The sequence below is a fragment of the Ranitomeya imitator genome, chromosome 1 (assembly GCF_032444005.1).
Source record: "Ranitomeya imitator isolate aRanImi1 chromosome 1, aRanImi1.pri, whole genome shotgun sequence".
Lineage (NCBI taxonomy): Eukaryota > Metazoa > Chordata > Amphibia > Anura > Dendrobatidae > Ranitomeya > Ranitomeya imitator.
The window spans coordinates 746,051,476-746,069,102 of record NC_091282.1 but is presented as its reverse complement, the minus strand read 5'-3'; the positions used below and the strand labels follow the sequence as shown (position 1 = coordinate 746,069,102).

The window sequence follows — 17,627 nt, the reverse complement described above, 5'->3', positions numbered from 1 at the left end:
AACGTCTGTACAATCGATATATTAAAATGAGCATTTTACGAGTCCAACTCTTGAGTAAGAGCTCAAAAGTCCAAGTGTATTCCCATGTCTGCCGCCCACCCAGCCTGAGTGACAGCTGCAGCTTGTACTAACCAGTGCAATTTCAGCAGCAGGGAGGAGGGACACTGAGGAGCTGACAATCAGGCTAGGTGTGGAGAGACAGCTTAAACTTTCAAAAAAACATAATCCAGACATTCTGATAGGAATTTTCAAAGTAAGCACAACAGCATCGTCAGGTCTATATAAGAAATTATAGAGCTGGTATCATACAATCTAGTCTAGTTTGTTACATTGCGTCAGCCTCCTTCAGGGTGGATTGCACTAGGCCTATACAAATGTTCCTAAAAACAACTTCACAAATTAACAGCCCCGTTACGTACCTCTCCTCCGTTTGCATATTCCATAACAAAACATAAGCGATCATGAGTCTGAAAAGAATATTTTAATGCCTGGGGAGGGGAAAGAAAAAAAAAAACAACAAAACTTAAAATTCATGGATCGTGTAACAATTTTAGAATACACAACATTCACTGCGACTTCATGCAACTTTCTGATGGATCCCTACACCCCCACCCAAAAAAAGTGATAAAACTAACTTTTGAAAGTGGGAGGTACCAGCAATAGAAGCCCTCATCCCGGTCACCTCCCAACTGCCAGATATCGGAGTCACCTTTTCCACAATATGACAAAAATTTGCAAAACAAATGAAGATTCAGGAATTTATTTTTTTTTAATCCAAGGACCCAATATTCAAATTAAATTAATAATTGCCCTAGATCGGTGATCACTCGATGCTTATGAGTCCAGGGGGCGGTCCCATAGAAAGAAGGCTAGTACATCGAGTAGGACCGCCTCCCGAACCCCTAACCAGAGATGGTCCGGTTGTCGATTCCCGGTAAGCCAATTTGCTGCAGAAAAGTGACGGTTGGGATTACCCACAATAGGCATTCGACCGAGGGACAACGAGCAAGTGCCTTATTTACTTCTACGTGATCTGGAGCCGCAGCCTCCTGTTTCTCTCATTTTTTTTTTTATTTATTTATATAGCACCATGGATTCCATGGTGCTGTACATGAGAAGGGGTTACATACAAGTTACAGATATCACTTACAGTAAACAAACTAACAATGACAGACTGATACAGAGGGGCGAGGACCCTGCCCTTGGGGGCTTACATTCTACAGGATGGTGGGGAAGGAGCAGATAATATAAAAATGCTCCCGTCGGCCACTGCACAGGTTATGTCTCCAGCTCAGGCAACACCATTTTATACTTACGGTTAGGAAAGGATGCCTAGAATTCTGTAAGACGCGGTTTTCCGTCAGTGTATGCGCTACTTCATCCTGATATTTAAAAAGAATTAAAAGTAACTTTTTTTATTCTACTCTCAGCTAGGGCAACTGTAGCTCAGCCTTGTTCAGGCAGATTTGCTGAAATACCATTTACAGCAGCAGGATCAAAGTGGCGCTCTTGTCATCTTTGATCCCAACATATATATTTTTTTCTTTTTTACATTTTATGAATAATACATTGAGTAAAAATAAGAATAGGGTCCCTCAATATGGTACCATCCCCCATCTAATTGAGAGAAGACAACTACAAAGTGGTGCAATGTGATTTTCCAGCCCACATACATTTCCTAACCTGGTGATAATGCCCTGTTTAGGCAACTCCCAAAAAGGAAACGGAGTTCAACTCCTCCCTCGAAAACACAACGGACCATCGCTAGTGGTGCCACCAACGTTGACGTGGTGCCGCCCTATTGCTTCCTCACCTTATTGCCCATGCAGGTTGCAGGGGTCCGGAACTCCTGCATGAGTGGCACTAATGTTTGTTTGTTTTTTAAAAGTTGCAACCTTTCGAATTTTGCATTTAGGGCAACTACCCATGTGTCACCCCACTACACCACTGCCTGCACCTCTGAAGGTCTCAGCAGGTCAATAAAAATTAAAGGGACTTTCTATGATTACAACATGGCCGCTTGCTCCCCACCAACATCCATTCCTGGGTAGTATGTGATAACTGGTGAGGGAGTTTGAGTCAAGCAAATTTTGTGGCTCAACACATCCCCTTACAGCAGGGGTGGGGAATCTTTTTTCTGCCAAAGGCCATTTGGATATTTATACCATCCTTCGAGGGCCGTACACAAAGTGCATCCTGACTCTGGCACTGGTGTCAGGACATAATCTTTCATTGCATGCCCTTCAGTGTTCAGTAGTGAACACTGCATGTGTGTGCTAACAGAGCAAGAAGAAATTAATGAGCTGCTTGTAATCAAAATACACCTCCCTGCCCAAGAATATGGCCCCTGAGAATCTGCTCGGGGGCCTGATAAAAGGTCATCAAGGGCCGTAAATGGCCCTGGGGCCTGAGGTTCCCCACCCCTGCCCTAAGGTGTAAAACCTCACATCTACAAGAATTATTTTTAATTTTTATCTTTCCTTTCCAAAATAAATTTGGTTGAACCTACCTTTGCAACAATTACTTCTTTTTTTAAAATTTTCATCGCGTAATATCTTCCTGTTGCTTTTTCTTTGACTAAAATTACTTTTCCAAAGGTACCTTTTCCCAAAAGCTTCAAATATTCAAATTCATTCATTGTCTGGAGATATAAAAATAAAGACGATGAGCTCCCCTGGGTTCAGACGTTTGTACTCTGCCGCACACAAATTCATTCGCCACGGAGGAATCATCACTTCAAAGAGGGCAGAAAAAAAAAATCATACAAGTATCTACCCAGCATATTAAAAAGGAGTTCCCCGAAATATAAAAATACGGCTGATCTACTAAAGAGCTGGATGTGCTGATGTTTTACAACTGCCTCCAAGATCAGCAGTGTTATTGTATTCCTGTGTGATCCATGCTGCAGCTTCAGCTCCCCCTACCCCCATCACCAGTCTCTAGGATTGGCTTTATAGATTATTTGTAGGGGTTTTTTTTTGTCATTTTAAGATTTTCACCTTCTGAAAACCACCTTTAAAGGGTTTGTAGCAAGATTGGAAGTTACTTCCCATTGTTCAGGTGAACATCCACTTCATTCATAGAGGAGCCATGAGCGCTGATGTCTCCGGGACTCCCACAGACAAAGAACGGAGCACAGCTCGACGTTCCATTAAGATAAGCCACATTTTTTTGGGAGCAGTAGGACCCCCTACGAACAGTAAGTTATCTTCTATTTTATTAATGGATGTTACTTCTCGTCTTGGTACAACCCCTTTAAAAGGTTTTTTTGAAACGGTTTACATTCATTTAAACAGTTTAACCCTTTTAAATAGATAGGGGTTAATATGTAGTGAAGACATATGTCATTCCTTGGATAGGGGAGTCATTATTGATCACGGGGGGATCCATCCAACCACTGAGATTGGGGATCCGGAGCCAGATTCTGCAGAGGGGGCGCACCCTCCATTCATGGATTCTGGGACTGGTGAGGAAAGCGGACAGCAGCGCTTCCCAACTTCTGACAGTGCTATAGAGAATGAATGGAGCCGGGGTAGAGCATGTGGACCTCCGTTCCACTCAAGACCAACGAATCCCAGATCTTGGATTCCAGAGCCCAGACCTCAGAATCACAATGGGTTTTGCTGCTTTGTGGGGGGGAAAAATTAAAAACTGACATTTTAGCAAATATTGCTGACTTGTTCTGCTTTTCAGTTTGTGTATGTACAGATCCACTAAACTTAAAGGCTGCACTATTATCTACCTGTGAGCCAATCTAACAAGCCCAAACTGCGAGCTGCTGCAGACAGTGACGGCATCAACACGCCTTGTAATTGCTGCGTTGTCTGAAGTACAGAACGTGCAGCTCCCAGACTCTCTGCAGAGCGTGCATATACTGGTTATGTCAAGCTTATTATATAGGTCAGTCACACACAAGCTAAGCAGCGCCGTGCGACTACATAGGATGGGGTTAACTCACTACTTTGTGTTTTGATTTTGGAACAGAGACTTCCATTTCCTCTGCACCGGAATTATCACTCGGGGAGCCAGACCGAAAATCCATCATCTCCTCCTCCTGTTTCTTAAGGCTGTCGGCTACTGCCTGGATGGCTTTTATCCATTCTTCTCTGGAAAAAATAAAAACAAAATTCTTTAAAAAAAAAAAAATTTTGAGGCAAGGTGATACATTTTGAGCCCAGTAGTCAGAACCTGAAGCTGACTATACGGTTTGCCATCAATCGGACTAGAGAAATCTCACGCTTACGGCTTTATGCCAGATGCCAAGATCCTTTTTGGATAGAGTTTAGTTACCAGTATCTCAAACTCCCCACACCTGGGTTGTCAAAATAAAAGCAAAATCTATAGCTATTGAAGTAATATTTAGTTCATAAGGAGACTCAGACAGCTACAGCAGGTGTATGTATTCGGTACACTTTGTTTTCATGTACCGCGTGCTTCAGGATTTGCGTCACCATCCATGTCTCTCAGTTGGCAATAATCTCTTCAAGCAAACTCTTGTGTCTCAACTATCTGCATTTACTTTCTGTCTTATAACTGCAGTTAACCTTTCATCTATTGTAAGCACAAAACTCTTCTCACATGTTGTTCACACTACAAACACTGTTGTAACAGTGTGAATCTTCTCTACAAGTATTCAGTCTGCCTTTTCATCACTGCTGCGTGCCAATAATTCCTGAACTGCAATTCCTGGACTGACTATACATCTACAGTTCTTGTGTGTCTCCACTCCATGGCTCTGTGTCTTCTTGTATTCCTTGTTACATTTGTCTGCTTGTCATCCTGTAAACCCTGCTGTCCTGGTACTTGGTGATCTACATGTCATATGTCTGCTGCACCATCTCCTTCAGCTAGGTTTTTCACCTTTACCTATGGCTTGGAGAACAACTAGCCAAACGAACCCCCGACATACCAGTTTACAACCCGTTGCATATATTTTTTGTCAGAAGGTCATATGCAGACTTGGTGTTAGGAGCAGCAAACTAGGAATTTGCCTAGGACTCCCCACTGCCCCATGGGCCCCTGTGGCATGACGCCCCCTCTCCCACGATTCCCCCTCTGCCTTTGATGCAGTGGGTGCGATGACATAACTTAATTGATCCATTCTGTGCCGAGCAGTGGAGCTGCCGAGTCGCGGGGCAAAGAGGTGAGGGGAGAATGTATTTATTTTTGAATCATTGAGTACGTGGTGGCCACAATACTGGAGTAATAAGGGGTGTGCATTATACTACTGGAGGCTGCGTTAGACTATCAAGGACTATGGAGAGTACATAACACCATGTGTACTATACTGGGTGACTAGAAGTGTTGGAAGGGGGATAGCCCATGCAGCACTGGGCGACTGTAGTGGTGTGGGGGGGATAGCCCATGCAGCACTGGAGGTGGGGGTGGGAAAAGCCCATGCAATACTTTACAACTTTGGGAAGGGGTGGGGCGTGTATAGCCCTTGCAGCACTGAGCAACTGTGGGGGATAGCATTACGGGGAGATGTTGGTTGTGCAAGGAATAGACTACGCAGCACTGGGCAACCGTAGAGGTGGAGATTAGCCCACACTGCTGATGGTGGGGCTAGACCACGTAGCAGTCGGTGACTGTAGAGGTGCTGGAGGAGAACCCACGCAGCACTGGGCAACTGTAGAGATGGTGGGGGATAGACCACACAGAACTGGGCAACTATAGAGGTGGTAATGGTGGGGGATAGCCCATGCAGCACTAGGTAAGAGTGGAGATGGTGGGGGATAGCACACGCAGTACTGGAAGACTGGGGAGGTGGAGGTTGGAGAATAGCCCTTGCAGTACTGAGCGACTGGAGGTGGGAAGGCGGGGGGTCAATCCCACACAGCACAGGCAACCGTGGTGCTGGTGGGAGGATTATATAGCCCTCGCAGCACTGAGCGATGGTGGGGGATAGCATTACTGGGCGACTGTGGTCGTGCGGGGGGGGGGGGAATAGCCCCTGCAGCCCTGGGCGACCGTGGATGTGTTGGTGGAGGGGAGGAAATAGCCCACGCAGCACTAGGCAACAATGGTGGTGATAACGGCATCGGGTAGGCAATGTGGCACTGGGAAATGGTGCTGGTGGGAGATAGACCACACAGCATTGGACGACGGTGGTCGGGAAGAGCAGTAATCCAACTTACAAGGCAAAGCATGTAGTTATGATGGATGATGGTCATAATCAAATCCCAGACACCGTGCTACATGCAACTAAGAAGTGGATGAAGATCTAGATTCTGTCTTTTTGCATGTTAGTTAGCTTAAGCAACTGGAACGCTCAGGAGGCTGCTGTAAAAAAGGGCATGACAGAAGTTTCATAGGGATAGTGGCCAATTTCTCGGGCATCAAAAATACTCCCATTGCATGCCTTGGCCACCACTGGTTGTTCTTTGTGCATGCTGGGAGATCGGAACAGTGTGTCATCGGATGTTTCTCCGATAATGCTAGATTTCAGTCACCTGACCACTACAGCCAATTACAGGTCTGGACATCTGGAAAGCACAGTTTGCACTACTAGAGCAGAGAACCAGAGCAGCCTGACCAACATCCTTGGGGGAGAGCATACCACTGATAATCCAGCCCATGCATTACAGAACAACCCCTTGAAACAAGAGCATAACCCATGTACAGATGGCATAAACATTTTTTTATTTTATATATATATATATATATATATATATTAGTACAGACCAAAAGTTTGGACACACCTTCTCATTTAAAGATTTTTCTGTATTTTCATGACTATGAAAAAATTGTACATTCACACTGAAGGCATCAAAACTAAGAATTAACACATGTGGAATTTTATACTTAACAAAAGAGTGTAAATCAACTGAAATTATGTCTTATATTCTAGGTTCTTCAAAGTAGCCATCCTTTGCTTTGATGACTGCTTTACACACTCTTGGCATTTTCTTGATGAGCTTCAAGAGGTAGTCACCGGGAATGGTTGTCACTTCACAGGTGTGCCCTGTCAGGTTTAATAAGTGGGATTTCTTGCCTTATAAATGGGGTTGGGACCATCAGGTGTGTTGTGCAGAAGTCTGGTGGATACACAGCTGATAGTCCTACTGAATAGACTGTTAGAATTTGTATTATGGCAAGAAAAAAGCAGCTAAGTAATGAAAAACAAGTGGCTATCATTACTTTAAGAAATGAAGGTCAGTCAGTCCAAAAAATTGGGAAAACTTTGAAAGTGTCCCCAAGTGCAGTGGCAAAAACCATCAAGCGCTACAAAAAAACTGGCTCACATGAGGACTGTCCCAGGAAAGGAAGACCAAGCGTCACCTCTGCTTCTGAGGATAAGTTTATCCGAGTCACCAGCCTCAGAAATCGCAGGTTAACAGCAGCTCAGATTAGAGACCAGGTCAATGCCACACAGAGTTCTAGCAGCAGACACATCTCTACAACTGTTAAAAGGAGACTTTGTGCAGCAGGCCTTCATGGTAAAACAGCTGCTAGGAAACCACTGCTAAGGACAGGCAACAAGCAGAAGAGACTTGTTTGGGCTAAAGAACACAAGGAATGGACATTAGACCAGTGGAAATCTGTGCTGGTCTGATGAGTCCAAATTTGAGATCTTTGGTTCCAACCACCAGGTCTTTGTGCGACGCAGAAAAGGTGAACGGATGGACTCTACATGCCTGGTTCACACCGTGAAGCATGGAGGAGGAGGTGTGATGGTGTGGGGGTGCTTTGCTGGTGACACTGTTGGGTATTTATTCAAAATTGAAGGCATACTGAACCAGCATGGCTACCACAGCATCTTGCAGAAGCATGCTATTTCATCTGGTTTGCTTTTAGTTGGACCATCATTTATTTTTCAACAGGACAATGACCCCAAGCACACCTCCAGGCTGTGTAAGGGCTATTTGACCAAGAACGAGAGTGATGGGGTGCTACGCCAGATGACCTGGCCTCTATAGATGGTTGGGGTGAGCTGGACAGCAGCTCACCCCAAGGCAAAAGGGCCAACAAGTGCTAAGCATCTCTGAGAACTCCTTCAAGATTGTTGGAAAATCATTCCCGGTGACTACCTCTTGAAGCTCATCAAGAGAATGCCAAGAGTGTGCAAAGCAGTCATCAAAGCAAAAGGTGGCTACTTTGAAGAACCTAGAATATAAGACATAATTTCAGTTGTTTCACACTTTTTTGTTACGTATATAATTCCACATGTGTTAATTCATAGTTTTGATGCCTTCAGTGTGAATGTACAATTTTCATAGTCATGAAAATACAGAAAAATCTTTAAATGAGAAGGTGAGTCCAAACTTTTGGTCTGTACTGATTTTATATATATATATATATATATATATATATATATATATATATATATATATATATATATATATATTGATTTACTAGCTCTCGTGGCTGGCTTTCCTTTTTTGGCTCAAAGTGTCAAACCTAAAGTCTGTATTCATTAAATGTGGCTCCTAACTTGAAAAAGGTTGATTCTTCAGCAGCAGCCATTCATTTGTAACCGCCGCTTTACGACTACCCCCCATTATTCTCCCTAATTTACACAGGCAGTGAAACTTCAGAGTCAAAAGCATCACACTCCCAAACAGGTCTTCAAAAGGACCCTCTAGGAGGTCACAGTTTTGCTGATCTCCCCTCCTCCATGGAGTGAGGCCGGTCTGAGGTTACACGGACTTCTAAAAAAAAAAAAAAAAAAAAGCCAAAACACATGAAAAGAATGTATGAAAGGGTTTGAAGATATTCTCCCAAACGAAGTCCGAAACCTCTACGCTCTACAGGGAAACCTTCAGACATCGCATCACCCGATCCGGAGGGTCCCTCGTCCACCGACACACCCAACGTCCTGACTCCAAGGGAGATGGGAATTATAGTAACCTTGGAGCTAACCTTTATATTTCACCAATTTTCCCACCATCAAACGAGAGGTCATGTCATCAGGACAATCCCTTTTCAGAGCACCTGAAAATCATGGAGAGGTCTTCCCACCTAGGCCGCACTCTACAAACAGTAACATCATGTGAATGACCACCTTTCATCGCTAGATTGTCAGCCTTCAGCAGGTAGGTGACCAGATAGGCCTTCCCATGGGGTTCTCCTGGTGATCTGCTGATTATTAGGTCAACTGCGATTTAGAAAAGGGTTTTAACGTTAGCACAACCCCAGGCTACCAGGGAAGGTGGTCTATACTAGTAGAGATATTATTGCCCACTTCACTGGTGATTGTAATCTTTCCGCATCCCCAGATCACCAGAGAAGCCAGCTGGCATTAATCTCTCTACTACCCTATACAAACAGGAAAGGTGGCATTAACCTTTCCATAACCCTAGACTATCAGCGAAGCTGGCATTAATGTCTCCAATATCCAAGAGGAGCAAAAAAGTCAACAATACCTCCTTTACTGAGATCAGGGCAGCTGGCGCTATTCTCATTTCTACCCTAGCCCACCAGGAACTCTGTGGAGTATATCACATGAACATTTAATCATCTGTCTGCAGTTGGAGACCACCATGTTCACTAAAAAGGGGATCTCAAGTTTCCGTTCCAAAAACATCAAATGGGGTGATGGTCATATATGCGCAGTGTTTATACATTCACCAGCACTAAAACATACATGGTCATGTTTTTGCCATCTTGAGCTAAAGAAAAAAAAAAAAAATATCACATACCTCTCCTCAGGAGAATCCACGTGAAACGTCCTTTCTATAACTGTGGTCCACTGGAGGCATCGGATGATGAATGTGTTTGGTTTTGGTCGTTCTGTCTTCATCAGTTGACACTCTATCACATGAGAAATATGGAGGAAAGAGAAAAAAAAGAAAAGAAAAATGGTTCCTGAGCTTCTTCAAATAATCATTAGTCTTGATTAGACCTGGCAAACACAGGAGTAATCAGCCGCAAAAGCCGCACCCTTGGCATAAACGCCATCTACAAATTTGTGCGGCAATTAGCTGACAGAAAACTGAAAGGTTAAATATAAAATATATTATTTCCAATTTAATGTGTACTCACTTATGGAGGTCTACATCCTTCCTCTGTAGCTTAAGACAATAAACCAACGGATATATCCCATTATAGGGGAACACCATACTAAATAAGGAGAGGTATACCCTTTTGAAAAAGGAACTGGCCAACCGGACAGAACTTATTATTAATTTCTCATCTCCGTTGTGGAGATATTCGCTCGTAAACTTTAGTTGTAGTTTGAGATTACTTCTCTGGGGTGATTACTCTTTTACTTTTTTTCCCCCCTGTACGACACTTCGTGCTTATGATTGGACATCATACAGGGGAAGAAAAAAAGTATGGTAACCGCCCCAGAGAAGAAATTCTGCCCACTCCCCCCTTGCAATAGTGGAAATTAGCATATATATGTAATGCCCGAAAATTCTGCAGGTTAAAAAAAAAAAAAAAAAAATAGAACAAAGCACATCGCTCCTAAACTAAATGGTCACAAAAATATGCAAGTTGTTTATTAGTAGGTACAAGACGAGGTAATTAATCAGCTCGGGTGTCTGCAAGGGGGTACCTTTGCTTTGTGCAGTTATCATATGAAATTATTTTATCGTCCCCGATGATCATCATTTTGCTAAACTGAGAGCTTTATGGTGTGCGAACAGTAAAAACAAAACCAGGTTTAATTACCTTGCAGGGAAAGCATCATTAATTACATGTCAAGTTAATTAAAACAAATGCGGGTTAGCAGATGAGAGAAATAAACAAGTTTTTATTTTAGCCTAATGCACTGCATTTATGAAAATGACCAAATATTATTTTGCATGGGTCCGAGTAACGAAGCCGCTACACCTAAAGTGGCTCATGTCAAAATGACTACACTAGAAGGATGTAGTCAACACTACCATCGTAAGTTGTGTTGCAATTTTTACAAAAGAACCTCAACCTGACTGCGACTTGTAATGCGCCCGGTAAGCTACGTGTACACTGGATCTCAGTTTCTCCTCCAAAGTCACCCACCATTATAAAAAAAAACAAACACAAAAAAACAAACAAAAACACACCACTCTGGCTTTACATTGGCTGGAATCAAACATTCACGGCCCAAGTTCAATGGACGAGACAGGCTATGAAGCTACTCACCCAAACTCAGGAGCCCCATCGACTTATGAGACTACAGAGTTCGGGTCAGGAGAGCAATGGCCAGTCTGGACATGGTGGTCCTTATTCTGACTGACAATGTTGGAAATGTGAAACTGGCCTAAGTATGGCCACTGCCAGGCTTTAACGAAGAACGAATGCCGGTCTTTAGAGGTACAAATGTCCACCATTGTTGCAGTAGAAATACTTATACAGTACAAAGGGTGGCTATGTGGTGGCTCACAATGTATTTAGGGAGGCTATGTGGGAGCTCACAATGTACATAGGAGGGCTGTGTGCAGGCTCATATGGTATATGGGGGGGGATGTCAGAATTCTTAATTCTGCTCAATATTAAGGGATATAATATTAATATAACAATTCTAATATGTTAATCATAATGTGCAGCATTAATTTCAGCCTATTTTTCGGCCCTCCACAACAGTTATGGTCTTTCATGTGGCCACTCAGAAAAATGAATTGTCCACGCCTGCTCAAGAGCCATTTCTTCTTGTGAATTCTAAAGTATATGGTGCTATATGGAGGTACCAAATGACAATCTGTGATGCTGTATGAACTGATAAGCTAAAAGGAACTCCCTTTCATGTCCTGGCCATTAGTTGGTGGAACCAAGGCAGCACAAATGCCAACAGATGTGAATCATTGAAAAGTTGTGAGTTTATGCAAGCCAATAAACTCAATCCGAGTCTGGAGACCAAAGCAGTAAAAAAATAAATAAAAAGTGGCTTCCACCTAATTATTCCTGCTCCAAGTGATGATTTTGACATCTTCATTTTTTAGGAAGCACCATGGGCACAACATTACATCTTCCGGAAACCCATTGAAGTGACACGTCTCCTCTACATAACTAGTGCCAGGACTGACTTCGAGACAAACAATAATTCTAAATATTATTCAAACGTTTCCCATCAACTTCCTGCAGGAAATGGAACACATGGTGTAAATAAAAGCAGAAATTCTTAGAATGTTCGTGATGCGGCCAAGAAAAAATAAAAATGGGAATACATGAGATTCATTATGTCAGACTTTCGAGAGTGCTAATAAATGTCCTGACCATAAACAAAAGTAGGAAGCTTATGTGTGGATGTGGAGAAGAAAGAATAGGAGGAAAGCCAAAAGGAAGGAGGTGATATCGACACCAAAAACCTTAACCCACTGCAAAACAACATGGGCCTTCTATGTGGATGCATTAAACCTTCAGGTGATGTCAGACTCTGAAGCAGCAGAGCTAATTTTATGGTTTGGCACCTTGATAACTCGTTGAGGTAAGCCAAGCTATAAGAGTCCATAGGTCACCAAAAGCGGTGCCAGAATACATGAACAGTTTTCATCTCTCTCTACCAACTGGAGTTTATTAAAAGTGCAAATATACTTACTGGCTACGGAGAAATTGTTCAAAGGGGTTTCTAATTGGTCGACATCTTGAGGACGTTCCTTATAACCAATAAAAGTACCGTCAGTCTTGAGGAGAAAGTAACGGGGCCGCCAGGTCTTTATGTACTCACCTAAAAAATAAAAAGACAAAGGTGGTCATGTCCATATCATAGGATTTAGGCACAGACTGCATTTATTCATAAGTCCCAACATAATCGGCAGAGCAGTACAAAGTCACTCGTGTCCACATTGGGGCTCACAATCTAAATTCCAAAATAATGTAGAAATTTGGAGAATGGGAGGAAACCTGAGTAGACTGAGGAAAGCCACATAAATATTGGCAAGAACATATAAACTCTATGCAGATGTTTGATTTTGTTAGATTCAAACCCAGGGCCCCAATTATGCACGGAAACTGTGCTAACCAGAAAGCCACCAATTGGTCCACTGACCACCACAAGATTATCACCTCTTCTCAACAATATTTTCTGAAGAGGCCCATAAGCTATTTAAGAAGATCACTGACCACTTTGGGTGGTGCGACTACACAGTCCATAGCAAATATTCATAACCTGGTTGTGGAAAAAGTTCAAACGGACAGTAAAGTGGTCGCCAGTGAGTAAAATCAGACATCGTGAGGCTTTGCCACACCAGACACAGGCTGTCCAGACAGGTCAAGGACTTCACTGACAGCAACTATCTTGTTTTACGTCAAATGGTTATCCATTTATAACTGGAAAGGACATGGGAAATGACCATTGCCGTTGGCATGTACATAGTCTTCCATTTTCAAAAACCTGTCCCCCCAGCGATTTCTGCTTTTTAAACCATAAAACTGCTTTAAAATTACAAATGGCTCCTTCATCAGTTGCAAAACCACAGCTCCCAGTCAGCCCAGGCGAATTGTAATTTGGCAGCGTTGCCGAAGAACCAGAAGTTGGAGACCATTTCTAAATGTCTAAGAGTTTTCTATTGCAAATGTTTTCTCTGTGAAGACCCATAAAGCCTTGTATTCTGCAGATCTGGAAGCGAATACCCTTGTCTTTGCAGTAGCCTGACATTCTCACAGGCTAAACTTTAAAGTAAAATTAAGGCAATGAATTACTGCTGAAAGATCTGATTGGATAAGGTGCAGCAATTGTCCGGTGAGCTCCCTGGAGAACAATACCGTGGTTTGCCTTTACTTCCGAATTTCTTTAGTTCGTCTGGATAAAAGCCTTCATCGGTGGATAAGACAACCAGAACAATGTGAATTGAGCAGATCAGAAGAAGATGCTGGGAGATGCTATGCAAGTGATAAAGGGGTGGCATAAAGTGTGACTTCTGTCCTGGTTTAGATTATCGGAAGACTATTTGCCAAGACCCCAAGACTTCCCAACAAGGAAGACCACAATTCTCTGACAAAGACTATGGATACTTTGTGATTTCTATCCCCATATAGCTACCACATGAGACGGGAAGTGATTGAATCAATGAAAAGCAACCTTTTCTAATCTGAAAGCCACCAACTCGTCCCAGATGCTTCTGGCCAACGGCATAGTGATGGTCCAGAAAACAAACCTTACAAACCAGGTTTCAGCACTACACATACATGTATGATATATTCCTAGGAAAAATCCGAATTCTCCGATTGGGAGTCCAGCCCAAGTGAACTTTACCAATCCCAGGAACGAGTGTCCCAGTCCTGGTACATAAGATGTTGGTGCGCGAAGCCTCATTCCCACCAACCTAACCTTAGGTCAGTCTACAATTTATGCAAAATAAGCAGAGGTTTTCATAAGGGATATGTAAGAGACTGAAAAAATTGCCAAGAGTAATTAGCATTCCCTTAAAATTTCAGCAAGTAAGTCATCAGATTCAGAAACCAAGAAAAAAAATTCTTTACACACTGAATGCATAATAAACTATAAACCAAACACTACGATGACGGTATATATGCCAATTTATGTATTCTAGTAACATCTTTTGGTGGCTCAAAACTTATTCCACTCTTCAAATGATTCAGGACTAGCCCAGCAGGGCATTGCTACCCCCAGGCTGGCCTTGCCTTAGGCCCTCTAATCATACTTTCCTGGGCACGATATTTTCCATACAATCCTGATCATGATCGTACCATAAGAAATCTCAGACAAAACATGCAATGTGCCAGCGGTCCCATAACAGTGACTGCCTGGAGGCCATCACTCACTCACAGGGAGGAAAAATTGAGGATACAATAGGCAGAACTAAGATTAAAGCACAACTTCCCCCTTGTAAATGGCTGCCCAAAAAGTGTTGCCAACTCTCAAAAAATTAAGATGAGAGGTGGGTGGGGTGAGAAAACAGGGGATCAAAGACACATTATTGCTATTGCTGTATAGTAAGTGTTTTTTCTCACTTTAGTGCTGGATGCACAGCTACACTGCTTGGTAATGTCCTACATGCTGCCGATGCTTCTGTACATGCGCTGCATAGAGACAGACATGAGGAATTCCTGCTCTCCTATGTGTGCTGTATACAGCAGACACTTTAGATGTTAGTCTCCACTCTCAAACTATTAACCGAAAATTTTAAAAAAATGGAGCCAGCAGAGGGGAAGCTGTATCGAGAAATAAAGGCCATAATTGCCAGCAATCTTCTTTTTGTTCTTGAGGAATAAAACTATGGGTTACCTGAGATGATGGGTATTCTGCATGCAGATGTAAGTGGCATTGGTGTTCTGTGTATATGTGGCCCATCAAGTGAAAAGAGCTTTAAAAGGAATCTATCAGCAGATTTTTGCTATGGAATCAGAGAGCTTCATATTGTAGGGGTAGAGACCCAGATTCCAGCAATGTCACTTACTGGGCTGCTTGGTAAAGTGTTGATAGAATCCTCTTTTTCTCTGTTGCAGTTGTAGCAGTGCTCGTAATGCTGAGCTGTGTAGTACCCAGTCCACACCTGATTGGCAGCTTCCTGTTTATACTGTGCATGGTCATTCAAGCTGTCAATCATTGATGGGTGAGGAGCTAAACAGATAAACTGGACTGTCCTGCACATGAGATCTAGTCCTCTAGTCTCTGATAAAACACTGATTATATTGAAACTAGAGCACACAGTCTAAAAAGGGACATCACTAGAATTAGGCTCTCAGCCCCTACATAATGTTCAGATTAAATAGCAGAAAAGGCTGATACAACCCATTAAATGGGTTGTCCCACAACTGCAATTCATCACCTATCCACAGGATAGGTCATGTGTGTCTGATTGCTTGGGGCCCTTACTTTCTTTTGCACATTACTATGTCACCCAGGTAACCAAGTGCCTTATTTTTGGCCATCATTTAAACTTATATCCTAGATTGTCTCCCATACCGAGCACACACACAGATAAAGATCCTGCTCCCCAGAAGTAGCAGTGACATGGAGGCCATTATACATCAAGACTAGCAGTGCAGCTGTGCTCCTACACTGGAATGAGATAAAACACTTACCAGAAATAACAATATCTGCGCCTACGTACGCTACTTCTCTGAACCTACTCCCTCTTCCTCCTCTCCCAATCTGTCACCATCTCTGCCTCAATACCACTAAATTATTCTATCGTGCTGTAGAGGGGAACCAGAACTAGCGCCATAACAGACACCGTTCCCTTTGGGATCTTCGGCCACACCATGTGAAGTTTATTGCCCCACCAAAATTCATGGAGATTATGTGCACAATTTGTGTCTCCAACATCAGCTCATCTTCTGATGGACTTTAAGTCCTACTGGGCAGGGGGCAAAGTAGCACCAATTCCCCTGGGCTTCTGGTAGGCCCATCCAACCCGAAAAAGAGAGAGTCAAGATAAAGTATGGGAACCATGAATGTGGAGTCTTCCACCATCATCTCATAAGCAAGCCCTCCACGTGATCAGAAGTTCATAGAGTTTGAGGATCTGATAAGAGTATTTAAGCCCAAAATATGAAACTCCGTATCCGACCCAAAATCCTGCTTCATGGGGCATCTTGATATGAGAAACAGACTGCTCGGCTGGTGATTTAGCGCCCGCTGAGATGACAGTGGGGTGGCACAATAAAGGAAGTCAAACTGCTTCTTATACAGAGATGAATAATACAGTGTATGTTTTGCAACATCTGATCCTTAAATGCACAGCAAATGTACGATTCCAAGCAGATGTCCAACGTATTGTTTCTGCCATTGTCATTTTTCACTGTGACATATGGAGAACTTTTTTTGCGTTTCATTTACATTTTGCAAGGCAAGTACTTTATACAACTAAAAGCAATTTGCTAATCTGCGGAACAGATTTAATAAGCAAGAACGGTCCGTCAGAAATATTTTTCCAAGGAAGAAAAATTAAAACCATTAAAGACGACGTCTTCTCAAACTTTTACAGCTCAACTTTTCAGAGGATTCTGCGTTTACAATACATGGCAAAAAGCCCCGTTTAATTTTTTTTTACTTATTTTTTTTAATTTTGTAGTTTTTTCTTCAATTACAATTTTAAATAAATTCTGAAACAAAAGTAAAAAAAATAATCTCATGCCGCCACTTGAATATTTTTCATTGTTTTTCATTTAATTACTTGCCTGTCCTAAGGGTCCTATTCATATACATATTTATAAAAAAAAAAAAAAAAAAAAAGGGCTTAGGCCACAAAGGCCTTCACAATAGACACGACACAGATTACGGAGATGAAAACGTCTTGGAACAATCCAGTCTTTGTTGCGCTGGATCCTTTTTTCTCTCCCCCATCCCTTTCAGTTTATCTGTAAGTATCCTTCCTGCCGGAGTATCAAATTTATACTTTGTTTTCGGCTTCTTTTTCCTATCCTAATTTTTTTTCTCTTCTTCTTTCTTAAAACAGGATTATACATAATAGATTAATAAGAATTGGGGACAAAAACAGTGAACTAAAAATTTAAAATATAAGTATTTATATTTTTAATTAAAAAAAAATTTGTTTTATTTTGGACACAAGTCAAATTTTTGGGGAAAAAAAAAATAATCTGAAAAATTTGTTTCAAAAATTTTTTTTTTTTCCTTAATACATGTGCCGCAATATTTGTTGTATGCAAAACAAACTTTATACGGGAAGGAGAAATCACGTGCAGGGGCTGAACTAATGCATCTTTGTTTTTTTTCATGGTAGGAGTCTAGAGAGACACTACTGCCCTCTTGGCATATGAAAAGTTAATCCTACTGA

At 42.2% G+C, this 17,627-nt stretch overlaps 1 protein-coding gene across 3 annotated transcripts in view; it reads right to left on the bottom strand.

The window, feature by feature from the left end:
* Positions 1–17,627, bottom strand: part of AKT1 (AKT serine/threonine kinase 1) — a 123,956-nt gene that overhangs the window by 36,688 nt on the left and 69,641 nt on the right. For 2 of the 3 annotated variants that reach the window (XM_069734231.1, XM_069734223.1), the window contains exons 3-8: positions 12,464–12,592; positions 9,642–9,753; positions 3,959–4,106; positions 2,510–2,641; positions 1,317–1,382; positions 420–488 (exon numbers count right to left, since the gene is read on the bottom strand). In XM_069734231.1, the coding sequence (XP_069590332.1) occupies positions 420–488; positions 1,317–1,382; positions 2,510–2,641; positions 3,959–4,106; positions 9,642–9,753; positions 12,464–12,592 (656 nt within the window). The remainder of the gene's footprint in view (positions 1–419; positions 489–1,316; positions 1,383–2,509; positions 2,642–3,958; positions 4,107–9,641; positions 9,754–12,463; positions 12,593–17,627) is intronic. The other variant, XM_069734240.1, reaches the window with a different exon arrangement.